General features: G+C 35.3%; 1 protein-coding gene across 3 annotated transcripts in view; it reads left to right on the top strand.

Moving 5' to 3' along the window:
* LOC135953283 (uncharacterized) overlaps nucleotides 1–11,398 on the top strand; it is a 72,989-nt gene extending 61,591 nt beyond the window's left edge. The window contains exons 1-3 of one of the 3 annotated variants that reach the window (XM_065503103.1): nucleotides 966–1,305; nucleotides 4,526–8,951; nucleotides 11,013–11,398. In XM_065503103.1, coding sequence (XP_065359175.1) covers nucleotides 1,039–1,305; nucleotides 4,526–8,951; nucleotides 11,013–11,029 — 4,710 coding nt within the window. In that variant the 5' untranslated portion in view covers nucleotides 966–1,038 and the 3' untranslated portion in view covers nucleotides 11,030–11,398. Of the gene's footprint in view, nucleotides 1–961; nucleotides 1,306–4,525; nucleotides 10,460–11,012 lie in introns of those variants that run through there. The other 2 variants (XM_065503101.1, XM_065503102.1) reach the window with 2 other exon arrangements.
* Nucleotides 11,399–14,294: the final 2,896 nt, after the last annotated feature.

Below are 14,294 nucleotides of genomic sequence, written 5' to 3'. Positions count from 1 at the left end.
TTTAGTTTATTTCCTGTTCATTTCTTAGTTCTAGTTTAGTAGTAACTAATACTTTTTAGTTAATTTCTATTTCAGTTCTAGTTCTTTTCGGGTTCAGTTCTATTTAATTTCTAGTTCATTTCTACTTCAGTTATAATTCATTTCAATACTTCTGGTTCATTTCTGGTTCAGTTCTAGTTCACTTTTAATTCAGTTCTAAATTATTTCTAGTTCTGTTCTCGTCAAATTCTTGTTTGTTCCTTGTTCAGTTCTAGTTCAACTCAAATTCATTTCTAGTTAAGTTCTAGATCATTTCGATTTAATTTATTAATTGACTTCTAGTTCGTTCCAAGATCAGTTCTAGTTCTGTTCTAGTTCTGTTCTAGTTCAGTTCTAGTTCAGTTCTAGTTCAGTTCTAGTTCAGTTCTAGTTCAGTTCTAGTTCAGTTCTAGTTCAGTTCTAGTTCAGTTCTAGTTCAGTTCAAGTTCAGTTCTAGTTCAGTTCTAGTTCAGTTCTAGTTCAGTTCTAGTTCAGTTCTAGTTCAGTTCTAGTTCAGTTCTAGTTCAGTTCTAGTTCAGTTCTAGTTCAGTTCTAGTTCAGTTCTAGTTCAGTTCTAGTTCAGTTCTAGTTCAGTTCTAGTTCAGTTCTAGTTCAATTCTAGTTCAGTTCTAGTTCAGTTCTAGTTTATTTCTAATTCGTTCCAAGTTCTGTTCTAGTTCATTTAGTTGTTTTCTAGTTTACTTTTGTTTCATTTTCAGTTCTATTCCAGTTCATGTTGAGTTCTGATTGAATACTCTTTAAGTTCTGGTGCAGTATTTTATTTGTTTATGCTTCTATATCTTCTGTATAAGTTCTGACTTTAAAGGGTTAATTTGTTTGTCTTGTACTTGTTTAAATCCTATTCTAAATATAAATTTTTTTAATTTTCTTTTTAGTTCTTTTTTTTTTGTTCGATGTGTGTATTTTTTATTTAAATTTTGGCTAAATTGTAATACTGTGTTTTGTATATATAAATAATTAATTTTAAAATTGTAAACGTTAAAAAGAACATCAGACATAATGTTTAAATTTCCTTTAAAACGTAATCATAACAATCAAAATCATCATACAAAATCCGCTTCGTCACGTAGTAATGAGGGATTTATTTATATACGTTGTGGTCATAGTAATTACAATAATAACAATTCTATTAACAACATTAACATTAACAAACAAAATGATTTAAGCCATAATAATAGCAACAGCAACAATAAGAACGACAACATCAGTGGCAACATCATTCCTGAATTCCCAAATCATGGCTATAATGAAAAAGTTGCAAAAAGTGTATGTGTTGTAAATAATTTGTGACGTAATTAATAAGATTTTAATAATACTATTAATAATACTTAAATGATTGTAATAATAATTCAAATCTAGTGGAGTCTTGCAGCAATAACTGTTATTTATTTAAATTAGGATGGTTAGGAGTGACCTGATACTGGTTCAAAATTGATTAAATTTGTCTGCAACTAAGTAGTTTTTAATGTGAATTTTTTGCACATAGATAAATAAGTTGGAATCACTTGATTCTACAGAATAGATAAGTTATTTTATCAGTTAAAACTATTTACTATTAATATTGACTTCTTTCATACTAAAGTGAGAACTATTTTTAGATAAGGAAAAGTTATATAGATAAATGAATATATATAAAATATACGTAGTATGTCCGATATCTCTATCGGTTCTTATGCTTAAATATTAATCATCAGAGAGCCAGCTAACTTTGTATATTCCCTACAAGGGCCACCTGAAAAGGGTGTGAAGCATAAAAATTCTGTTTAAAAAGAAAATTATTAGATACTTAAATTTTAAGATAATTTGCCTCAAAAAGTGTACTACATAGTTTTAAAACCTCTAATCACTTCGCAATTACCCCTCGTATCAACATATTTGTTTACATAAACATTTTTCTTATACCAGCCCGTACAATATGTTTTAAACAAAATACTGAACATAAAAACTAAAATTATTTTTCTTTTAATATTCATTTACACTAAAAACAATCACGCACTTATATTGGCCCCCTTCCCGCCTCTTCCTCCCCAAAAATTGAACTTGAAACAAGGTTGTTATTGTAAATATTTGTTTTATAAAAATAAAACTATTTTGTTGATGTTTAAATTTTTGTGGTTTTACATCTGTTTAATGATTTATTTTGTTTTATTATTATTTGTTCTTATGTTGATAATACATCACAAAAGAAATCATTAAATTTTGAAAAATATATTTGATTTTAATTTAGACATATTCCATTGTTCAACCTCTGACATCATAGAAAAGTTTAGCGATAAAGTTTTGTTTTGAATAACTATCAAAGTCTCTTTTCTTTCGATAGTCTTAATCGCAAAAGTTTTTGTTTGTTTTTGGTTGATAAGTTTAATTATTAATAAATTCTCTTTAATTTTTTAATATTTGAGGAAAGAACAACAAACAAATTAAAATATAAACAAAGGTGGGCTAAACACGTAAGACAAAATTATTAAAGAAAATTCTCTTAAATTTTCACTCAAAACTAATTAGGTGACGAAAAACTAAATTGTTTTATGGAACTCAAGTGTGAAATTGGAAATCTATTATATTTTAATGAGTTATAAAAAACAGAAATATTTTTAATATTAGTTTTGTTATAAAATTAAATCTCTGGAGAAGGAGGCAACTTCACAAATCACAAATTGCCAAATCAGTCAAAGAATTCTTTTTAGGTCAGTTCTAGTTCAGTTCTAGTTCAGTTCTAGTTCAGTTCTAGTTCAGTTCTAGTTCAGTTCTAGTTCAGTTCTAGTTCAGTTCTAGTTCAGTTCTAGTTCAGTTCTAGTTCAGTTCTAGTTCAGTTCTAGTTCAGTTCTAGTTCAGTTCTAGTTCAGTTCTAGTTCAGTTCTAGTTCAGTTCTAGTTCAGTTCTAGTTCAGTTCTAGTTCAGTTCTAGTTCAGTTCTAGTTCAGTTCTAGTTCAGTTCTAGTTCAGTTCTAGTTCAGTTCTAGTTCAGTTCTAGTTCAGTTCTAGTTCAGTTCTAGTTCAGTTCTAGATCAGTTCTAGTTCAGTTCTAGTTCAGTTCTAGTTCAGTTCTAGATCAGTTCTAGTTCAGTTCTAGTTCAGTTCTAGTTCAGTTCTAGTTCAGTTCTAGTTCAGTTCTAGTTCAGTTCTAGTTCAGTTCTAGTTCAGTTCTAGTTCTAGTTCAGTTCTAGTTCAGTTCTAGTTCAGTTCTAGTTCAGTTCTAGTTCAGTTCTAGTTCAGTTCTAGTTCAGTTCTAGTTCAGTTCTAGTTCAGTTCTAGTTCAGTTCTAGATCAGTTCTAGTTCAGTTCTAGTTCAGTTCTAGTTCAGTTCTAGTTCAGTTCTAGTTCAGTTCTAGTTCAGTTCTAGTTCAGTTCTAGTTCAGTTCTAGTTCAGTTCTAGTTCAGTTCTAGTTCAGTTCTAGTTCAGTTCTAGTTCAGTTCTAGTTCAGTTCTAGTTCAGTTCTAGTTCAGTTCTAGTTCAGTTCTAGTTCAGTTCTAGTTCAGTTCTAGTTCAGTTCTAGTTCAGTTCTAGTTCAGTTCTAGTTCAGTTCTAGTTCAGTTCTAGTTCAGTTCTAGTTCAGTTCTAGTTCAGTTCTAGTTCAGTTCTAGTTCAGTTCTAGTTCAGTTCTAGTTCAGTTCTAGTTCAGTTCTAGTTCAGTTCTAGTTCAGTTCTAGTTCAGTTCTAGTTCAGTTCTAGTTCAGTTCTAGTTCAGTTCTAGTTCAGTTCTAGTTCAGTTCTAGTTCAGTTCTAGTTCAGTTCTAGTTCAGTTCTAGTTCAGTTCTAGTTCAGTTCTAGTTCAGTTCTAGTTCAGTTCTAGTTCAGTTCTAGTTCAGTTCTAGTTCAGTTCTAGTTCAGTTCTAGTTCAGTTCTAGTTCAGTTCTAGTTCAGTTCTAGTTCAGTTCTAGTTCAGTTCTAGTTCAGTTCTAGTTCAGTTCTAGTTCAGTTCTAGTTCAATTCTAGTTCAATTCTAGTTCAGTTCTAGTTCTAGTTCAGTTCTAGTTCAGTTCTAGTTCAGTTCTAGTTCAGTTCTAGTTCAGTTCTAGTTCAGTTCTAGTTCAGTTCTAGTTCAGTTCTAGTTCAGTTCTAGTTCAGTTCTAGTTCAGTTCTAGTTCAGTTCTAGTTCAGTTCTAGTTCAGTTCTAGTTCAGTTCTAGTTCAGTTCTAGTTCAGTTCTAGTTCAGTTCTAGTTCAGTTCTAGTTCAGTTCTAGTTCAGTTCTAGTTCAGTTCTTGTTCAGTTTTAGTTAAGTTCTAGTTTACTTCTATGTTTTACTTCTAGTTCTACTTCAGTTCTAGTTGAGTTCTAGTTCAGTTGTAGTTTACTTCTAGTTCAGTTTAATATCATTTCTAGTTTAGTTTTACATCAGTTTTAATACCGATTAATTATGTTTTACTAAAGTATTACTGATTTATCCGAGGAACAAGTACATATTTCTCTCTCTCTCTCTTCCTCTCTCGTTTTTTATGAAATACCATTGCTAAATTCAATTTTCTCTCTTCTCTTCCAATACAGACTGTCCAATCGTCGTGGCGACCACAATTGCCCCTACCCAAAGAAGTTCATCTCTCAAATGAGAACATCAATCGCAACCACCTTCATCATTTACAACCAGAAGACGACGACGTCGACATCGACGAAATACAAATTATCGACAGCGATATGGAACGATTTCATTTAAGTAGCAACAATAAAAAAGACTCTTCCCTCAACGGCTCACAACTCTCGAATGCCAGTCACAATGGCAGCAATTCGAATAAGAAATGGTCGTTTGGTCGCTTGTTTCGGCGCAAAAAGGAAGTCGAAACGGAATCCTCATCGGAAGAGGACCGTAAGGCGGGTTTCGTGCCCACACCAAAATATAATCGCAGTGCTAGTAACCCTGTGGCCGCAATCACTTCAACGCCAAATAAGAAAACCAAATCATCGAAATCTGCTAGTCGCGGTAGCAAGTTAATGAGCGGTAATTTTGATCATGTCGTTATGAGTCCAGCACCAACGGGCAACAGTTCTCAAAATTTGAGTTCATCCTCAGTTCAACATGTGGATAATGAGTTTTTCCTGCCCGTTGAAACTGTGCCTGCTCAGGAGCCGTACTATCAAAATAATCCGCATGTGCAGGCGCCTCAGCCCCAGCAGCGTTTGCATCATTCTCAACAGTACCTGCCGCATGTACCTCAAACGCAACAACAATTGATGAGTAGATCTGCTCACTCCTTGGATCGTAGATCCAAGCGTACGACGCAAAAATTAGCCCCCAATGGTGTAACATCTACTGATGTTGTAGGTTCTTCTAGTGAAGAGGAGGAAATAATCTCCTTAAATTCTACCACTTTCGCCAAATATCGCAGTGATGAAAGCATTCATAGTGGCGGCCAGGCTCAAGCTAATGGCCAAAGTCGTAGATCAAGGGCTGCACGCAATGAACGCTACTACAAGCGTTTATCGCGTGATGGTGAGGTTAGTCACGGGCAGGTTCCCGTTATGTATGCTCAACAGCCTACCCAAAGATGGAAAACACAGCCTGTGCCCTTGTCGATTTATCAGGCTCCCAAGCAACAGGTGGCCGCTCCCCAACAACCTCAGCCGCAAATGCGTTCTTCCACCTCACAAAACACTCAATACTCCAGATTGCGCAATACCAATAGCTTGCAACATATGGCTCCATATGTCCAATGGGGTCAAATGCAACAACAGCAGCAGCCAAAGAACTTACAAAACTCGGTCAATGATACCAAACGTAGCATAAGCTATGACAGTCATATACACTTGCAAAATGTCAATGGCAGATTACAAAATAAGCCAATGCCGCCACCACCTCCTCCAAGGGATCCCTTGAGAAGAGTAAATGTTAGTGGTCACACACAAGACGGCAGTGCTGGTGATTTGAGACCCATGTCATATGCTTTTGATCAAACCGGAGTGCCTGTTTTACCCACATCCGGTCTCAATGGTCGTTGTGTATCGGACGACAAGATTTGGGCACAACAGCCTCATTATCAATCCATACACTCACTGAATATTACACCCAATCAGGCTAGCCAGCAAGCTGTGGCTCCAGCCAACCGTAGATTTATAACCAGAGCCGAAAGAGACGCTCATCCGGGTAAGAAATCTCTACCCAATGGTCTAGATTTTCATTATGTTGCCGATGCTACACCACGTTCTCGCAAACCCATACATTTGCTTGAACCGAATACTTTTGAAAATGACATTAATGATCCTACATCCAATGGCATTTTGCGCACCACCAAGAGTGGTCTACCCATTTCGCCCACGAAGACTAATCCTACAGAATTCTGGAAACGTTTGGAGGGTTCCAAACAGAATGTCAACACACCAACGCCAGCACCACGTGGCAGAGATATACAGCGTTCTACAGGTGTGGAAGTCACCATGAAACCTCGTTCAGTTTCTAGTTCTCGGGTGGGAGAATTAAGAGCCTATCCAGTGCCCATGTATTCAGAGGTTTATAAGCCGAAAGCTAAGCCTTCACCTTTGCAAGCCACTACTTCTCCTTCAGCCACTGGAGGCGATGAAGTCGATAGTGTAATTTGCGGCACTTTGCATATTAAACCTACTCAGGACAACAGCAACAATTATGTGGAAATACGTAACAAGGATACTAATAAGGCCCAATCCATGCCAAATCATTATCACAGACGTTCAGGTGAAATACCCACCACTCCCAATAAGTATGAGGAATATGTTAATGAACGCCGTGAACAAAATCAAAATCCTTTGTTTGATGCTCCCCAGCCTCCACAGAGGAAACTAAGTGGTGTGCCTCATATACCGCAATTGAGTTTCCCTCGCAAGAAACCGGCCAACTTAGAGGAGGCCATTAATGAATTGGAAGCTATTTATCGTTCTTTAGGCCTAACCGAGGAACCCGAAACAAAGAAGGAGCGCATAGCAACTCCCAATGATTTCGAGAAGTATGCTTTGGCTCATGCCGATGAGTATGATGACGAAGATTCTCCAGCTGGAGAACCTGACCCAATAAGGGATGATGTTGCCTATCGCAACATAAAATTGGCAAATTTGCAACATAGAGCAGCTGAAAAACAGCCACCATTTGGCATACCTTTGGGTCCTATAGTACCAGCTGCTCAAACAGATTATTTGCATGTGCAGCCAAAACACAAGGAGATAGTGGCTTATGAAACTACTAAAGCACCGGATGTTATAAAAGACGATTTGGCTGTCAGGGCTTTACGCAAGGATCCTACAGAGAACAAAGGCAGGTTCCAATATCCTTCGGGTAGCCTACTAAAGAAAAATCGAGCTACACGCACTCAATCGGCCAATATTTATGCTCTAATACAAAGAGATGCCGCAAAACCTTCAGGAGGTGACTTGCATTCTTATATGGAATTAACTAAAAACATTGATCGTTCGGGCAGTATGTCCGATTTACACAAAAACGATTCTGCCAGTGATATACCCACCACTTTGAAACTGTTGCAAAGTCTTAGAGAACAGGATCGAGAACAAAATCAAGCGAAAAAAGCGAATATACCTTTTCGCCATCCCAGCCAGGGAGGAGCCATTTGCCAGCTACCCGAAAAACTTAGTGCTGCAAGCCATGAAGAGGAAAAAACTCCCAAAGCACCTGTACCCATGCCACGTAAATCTCTAACACCAGAACCCCAAAATACTGACACCCATAAAATGGAGGAGGCTTTGAATAAAATTGCCCAGGATGCACAAGAGAGCAGCATAAAATTAACCCAAGAATTAAAGGAACTAAGGAAAGAGGCTTTGATTACTGCCTCCAAGCCTAAGAAACCCAATCCGGAAGAGGAAAGATTGGTAAAAGAGCTGCAGGAAATAGAAAAAGTTTCTCAGGCCGCCAAGAAATGTGGTGAAATGCTGTTGGACACTTTGCCCGATAATGCGACTGACACCGGAGATGAAATTGCTAAACCCAGAAAACTGCACAAAGAAGATAATTTAATAAAGGCCATAGATCAGGTATCAGAGGCCGCCAACAAAGTATGTGAAAAGATACTCAAGGACATAGTAACCACTGAGCCACCAGTAGTGGTGCAAGAAGCTGTTAGAGTAACACAAAAGCCTTCCGAAAGCAAACCGGCCAAAGAAGAAAATCTAGTTATGCCCACTTTGATCAAGAAACTAGATCCCATAAATTCGACAAATATCGAAGCTATAGCTAGAAGATGTATGCGCCAATTAAGCGATTTGGCAGACAGTCATGACTATGACAATCTCAATCAGCCGGATATAGCGGTGGCCTCATCGTGTAATATGCAACAGGTTACAAAAGACGAAACTACAAATGATTTGACCACTTCTAATCTTACAGAAACACGAAAACCGCCCAACAAACCCAACAGTAAACAGCAAATCGAGGAGATCGATCAAATAATGAAGGAGTGTGAAGATCAAGCCAAACAACAGCAACAACAAACCGTCCAAGTGAAAGGTGTGCCGGTAGTGGTAACACATCACCAGCAACAAGTTATAAAGGCTCCCGGTTCGAGTACCACCACCGCCTCCTCGTTCTCCTCGTCCAGCGATTGTTTGGCCAAGTCATCCAGCCCCTCGGGCAGTAGGCGTTTCTCCTCGAGTATTACCTCCTTTAATCCCTACTCGTCCAGTGATTATATCAAATCACCTAGTAGTGAATTTCATGCACCCAGCACTGATCCCATTAAAACCTTCAGCACTACATCCTACGATGTACAGTCGACAACCAGTGCCACACCGAATCTAACCACCAACAGTACGTTCAGCTATTCACCCTCACCGCCACCGCTAAATCTAACGCCCATCAGCAATTGCAGTGCCACCATAGCGTCCAACACTCAGCGTGGACGCTCTTCGTCGCCATCTCAGTACAATTCCTCCGAGGAATTGGCCATGATCTTTGGCATCGAAGAAAAGTCAAAAGCGAAAAAACTACAAAATAATTCAGGTAAAGATGATGTGACACCTAACGCTACTACCACTACTACGCCAGAGTTATTGCTCGAGCAAGAAAACCTAAACACTAACGCTGCATCCCCCCCAGATTGTAACGCTAATTCCGATAATTATCAATACTGTGCTAAAACTAATGATTGTTTATTGTTGTTATTAAACCCCAACTCATGTTCACATACTACTAATAATGCTAGCTCTACTCCCATGTCATCAACATCATCGTCAACTTCATCATCTAGGCTAGAAACTATACCCGAATTTTATGGAGAAGGCTTAGACGGAACCCCACAAGAGTCAGTTAAATTATCAGCTAATTTCAATAAGATCTATGCCAGTAAATTAAGTATATTTGTGGATAGAATGAGGGAAGAACAAACACGCTCTCCCCAACCTCTAACACAGTGTGATTCCTTAAGTTCTTTGGAGGAAACTTCCTCAAATCCAGATTCGGGTAATGTTAGTTTAGCGGATTTTCCTTTAGGTCAACAGAATCTTAATGTTAGTTTGCAACTAAGTTCCAATTACAATACACGTTTTGAGGTTAGAAATTGCTTTAAGAGCGAGGTAACCATAGATAGTAATAAGAAGCAGGAGAAAGATAATGAGGAGTTGGTAGAATTCCCTAGACTTCCCACGGCCGAGGAGTTGGAAGAGAGTTTAAAGGAACGTTATGATTTAGAGGAGAATCTCAAGAAAACCGAAGAATTTTTGGGAGAACAAAGTGTATTAAGAGAGAAATTAGCTTTGGCCAAGGAAGATCATGAACTAATGGGCGAGAGAATTATCTGGGCTAGAGATGAGATTATGGCAGAGGTAAAAGCTTTGGAAGAAAAAGCTTTAAGAGAAAAAACACAAAACGAAGCTAATAAATTAGGAGAAGAGCAGGAAGAAGAAACTTTAACAGAAAATTATAGCTCCTTGAAACTAGATAATAGTAATTCATTAAGTTTAGAGGAATCTGAAATTAAGGTACCATTACGCAAGCGCAGCATTATTATAGAAACGCCTCAATTGGAAATGAATATCATGGAAGAGAGAATTAATTACGAGTTTAGTGTTAATAAAGAGGACTCAAAGCAAGACCCTAGCAACGAGCTATCAAGTCTAGAAGAATTGTCATTGAATTGCCAAGAGCTAAATGAAGCTTTACAACAGGAAGTGGAGACTTTAGAGGAAGACACAAAAGCTTTAAGCTTAGAGAACACACAAGCAACAAACAATGAAGAAAATCCAACTCAAACTGAGACCGACTTAAGGCTACGCGTATGGCAACCACCTCAAAACCCTGATGAATTGCCCTCCACCAGCTCCAAAGTCTCCTCAAATATGGTGGTTAATGTTTTGGGTGAACGACGCCAAGCGGTGAATGGTTTAACTCTACTAGAGCATCTGGTTGCCGCTTGTACATTAGGTATCATTAACACGGATGATATGTTTACACTGTGTCTTATAATTATTGGCATCATAATTGTTATAGCTATAGCCTTATTTTGAATGAAATAGAGAAAAAAAAAATTGTTAAATGTTGTTACATGTATTTTTGCCGTTTAGAAATAACGAAACATTCACAAACTTAAGTGCACTTATCTTTTTTTATTTGAAAAAAAAAATCCCTGAACCGACATATGAATTTTTTGAATTTTGTTAGCATTTTTATGTAGTTTCTTTTTATATAATTTTTAATTTAGTTTTTTAAGAAATTTACGTTTAGCGTTTCTTTAAGTGCAATTAATTTTTTTTTCTAAACTGAACAAATCCTTTATAATTAAATAAAAATAACCTTAATAATCTTAATGTTTAATATGTTTATTTTTTTAACAAACATTTTTGTATATATTTTTTACTTTTAATAAATATTATTAATAATTTTATGATTTTAATATTAGACTGCAACTTGTGCCAATGATTTTATTATTATTTTCCATATTATTTAAATAATTTTCTTTAAATTTATTTCCTTACATATTTAATAACTTTTTTAAGATTTATATTTTTTTTTATCTTATCTACCAAGTATTTTATATTTAATAATTTTCTTTCCCTATATTTTCAGCTAAATTTGTAGTTTAAGCAGCATTTAAATTTGATAAATATTTGTTTTTTTATTAAAATCTATAATTTTGATTTCAAAATTTACCTTGATTATGAATGAATACTCTTGATTTTTGTTAGTTTCTATAGCAAGGAAAAAAGAGAAAAAAGCATTTGTTTTTTTTTTTTGGCTAAAATCTTTTGTCATATGAAACAGAAAATTCATTAATTTTAAGCATATTATTATTTTAAAAATTTGTGTTTTTTATTTTTAAGTTTATTGAAATAACAATTTTAAGTTATACTTACCTATATTATTATCATTATGATTATTATTTAAAAATAACGATTACAAAAAAAAAAAAACAATCAACAAAAAAAATATTAATAAAATATTTGTAAAAATAATTGAATTTGTTTTGAATTGGTTTCTTTTTGAAACGAATGATTTTTAAATAAAAATTGGTTAAAGGATGGGTTCGAAGGGGATTAATAGCTATTGAAGACTTAGGTATCAGTAGTTTGACTAAAGCTCCCACAATTGCTACTCCGTTTAAGTAAATGTTTGGTTTTTAAATCTAAAATACAGAATTTACAGATCTAAAAAAACGATATATGAAACGAAAGTCATTCTTTTAAAATATGGTCCTTCATTCGATGAACATTTCTTATAATCTGGCTAAAAACTAACTTAGCACTTAATCATTCTTAGCTTGACTTTGTTAGATATCGTGTAAATTTCATAACTACAATCGATTTCTTTATGTATTGGATAGACTAGGAGACCTCAAGTTTTCAAGATAGGATTAACAAGCATTTATTTCAATATTAGCTTATTTGAACCTGTAGAGATGTTATCCAATTTTGGTTAGATGTGTCAACGGAAATACCGGAATTTTGAGATTTACTAATGCCGCCAAACCGCGATATTCGGGACTTTAAAATCACGGGACTTTAAAATCTTTTAAATTATCACCAAATTCCATTACTTATATTTCAAAAATTTCCAAACATATTTCAGAATTTTCTAATTGAAATTTCATTATTTTCCATTTGCGTTTCCGAATTTTCCAATTGTATTTCATACAATTCTAAAAGCAATACAAATGGAAATTTCTGAAATACATTTACAACATTTTTAAGAATAAATTAAAGATTCTGAAATACAAATGGAAAATTCTGAAATTCAATTAGCAAATTCTGAAATATAATTGGAAATTTCTGAAAATCAACTGGGTATTTTTTAAATTTTATTGGAAATTTCTGTAATTTAATTGGAAATAACTGAAATACAATTAGAAAATTCTGAAATATTGGGTGTATGACATAAAAATGCGGGATTTGTTTACATTTTTAGCTTTTTCTTTGAAAAATGTTTACAATATAACTTTATTCAAAGTATTGGCCATTGTTAGCTATGACCTTTTCCCATCTTTTTGGCAACATATGGATTCCGAGCCGAAATAACTGCTCATCTTTTGAGGCAAAGAACGAATAAAACCAATTTCTGTTCCAAAGTGAAGCGTATCTCAGAGAGAGCGTTCTCCATCGATCGAAACAAATAGCAGTCGGACTATAAGGCGGGTGATTCGAAACTTCCCAACCACTTTTTTCTAAATAGTTTACAACAGGTATTGCAACATGTGGCCGATCGTTCGGTACAGGTTCGCTGTGATGGTCTGGCCAGATTTCAGCAGCTAATAATAGATAATAGAACCCTTTTGCTCCCACCAAATACAGATAATTACCTTAGAGTTATGGATATTTGGCTTTGGTGTCGATTCGACTGGTTGACCGGGCTTCAGATACGATCTCTTACGCTTCGGGTTGTCGAAATGGATCCATTTTTCATCGCATGTAATGATTTGGTGCAAAAGTGATTCGCTTTCAACCATCATTTCGGACATGCAAAATCGTATTTCGTTTTGAAATTGATGCTTGAGTAGCTCCCAATGATTTTGCAAGCTTTTGTTGAGTTTTACAACAATCTTCATGGTGATATGCCTCCAATTCTTGGTCTTAAAACTTTTTCCGTATCAAAATCACCACTTCTGAACCACACAAACCATCTCTCGGACGTTGAAACCGATGGAACAGATTCACCATAAGCTTTGGTGAGCAATTAAAGAAATAAAGCAAAACTTCCCCCATATGACGCTCTGTTGACACAAATTTCGACATTTTCGAAGCAAAAACAGATCTTTGTTATTTACACTATAACGTTCAAAAGATATGTCATCTATTATAAATCCTGCATTTTTAAATCATACATCCAATATAATTGGAAATAGTGTAATAAATTAATTATATTTGTCGATAGGTTGAGAGAAACGCAAGTACCCTCGTCCCAACCTTGAGATGAGTTTTGAGAAGTGCGAGGTTACTATTAATGCTAAGAGCCAGGAGAAAGAGCTGAAAGAAGATAATGATAATCTAAATTATTTGAGGAGCAGGAGGAGGTAAAATTTCTTAGGCTTTCATACTGTCGGATATTTGGAAGATAGTTTATATCTTAGCTCCTATAATCTTAAGAACAAATTGAGAATAAAATGTATTCAGAGAAATGAACTTTGGCCAAGAAAGATCATGAACTTATTGTTACTATTGATCTTAATATGCATGAAAAAGAGCTGAAAGAAGATAATGATAATCTAAATTATTTGAGGAGCAAGAGGAGGTAAAATTTCCTAGACTTTCATACTGTCGGATAGTTGGAAGACAGGTTATATCTTAGCTTCTCTAATCTTAAGAAAACACAGGCATTTTTGGGAAAAACAAAGAGAAATTGGCTTATAGAGCATGAACTGATAGACAAGAGAGTTATTTGGTCAAGGAATGAGATTTAAGCTTTGCAGGAAATCTCAAAGTTAAAGCTGTGGAAGAAAAAAACGAAGTTTTGCTTATATTTCAGATATTTATGAACCGTTTTGAATGATTATATCTGATATATGATGTTTTTAAGGCTTCTATAAACCCCCAGCGGGAAAAATTACTAGGGCTTCTCTTTGTAGGCCTTTTAAAATACCTGTTTACACATTACTTAAGATCCCATAGGTATTCAACTGTGCCTTCGCTGAGAAAGTATTCTAGAAAGCCTATGAATCTCTTTCTAATAACAAGTGATTGAATATTAAAGTAGACATAAAAAAATGATATACTCAGCATCAACCTAAGTAGTAGGCCTTCTATGAGACCTCTAACTGAAGCGAGTAGGCAAGGCATTGGCCCCCAATGTTTGGATTGAAAGGATTTTGTAATGTGTCGGCAAAATAAGGTTTTTAGATTAAAGATCTTTTCCCGCTGA

The sequence above is a fragment of the Calliphora vicina genome, chromosome 3 (assembly GCF_958450345.1).
Source record: "Calliphora vicina chromosome 3, idCalVici1.1, whole genome shotgun sequence".
Taxonomy (NCBI): domain Eukaryota; kingdom Metazoa; phylum Arthropoda; class Insecta; order Diptera; family Calliphoridae; genus Calliphora; species Calliphora vicina.
This window is presented reverse-complemented; position numbering and strand designations above follow the sequence as displayed.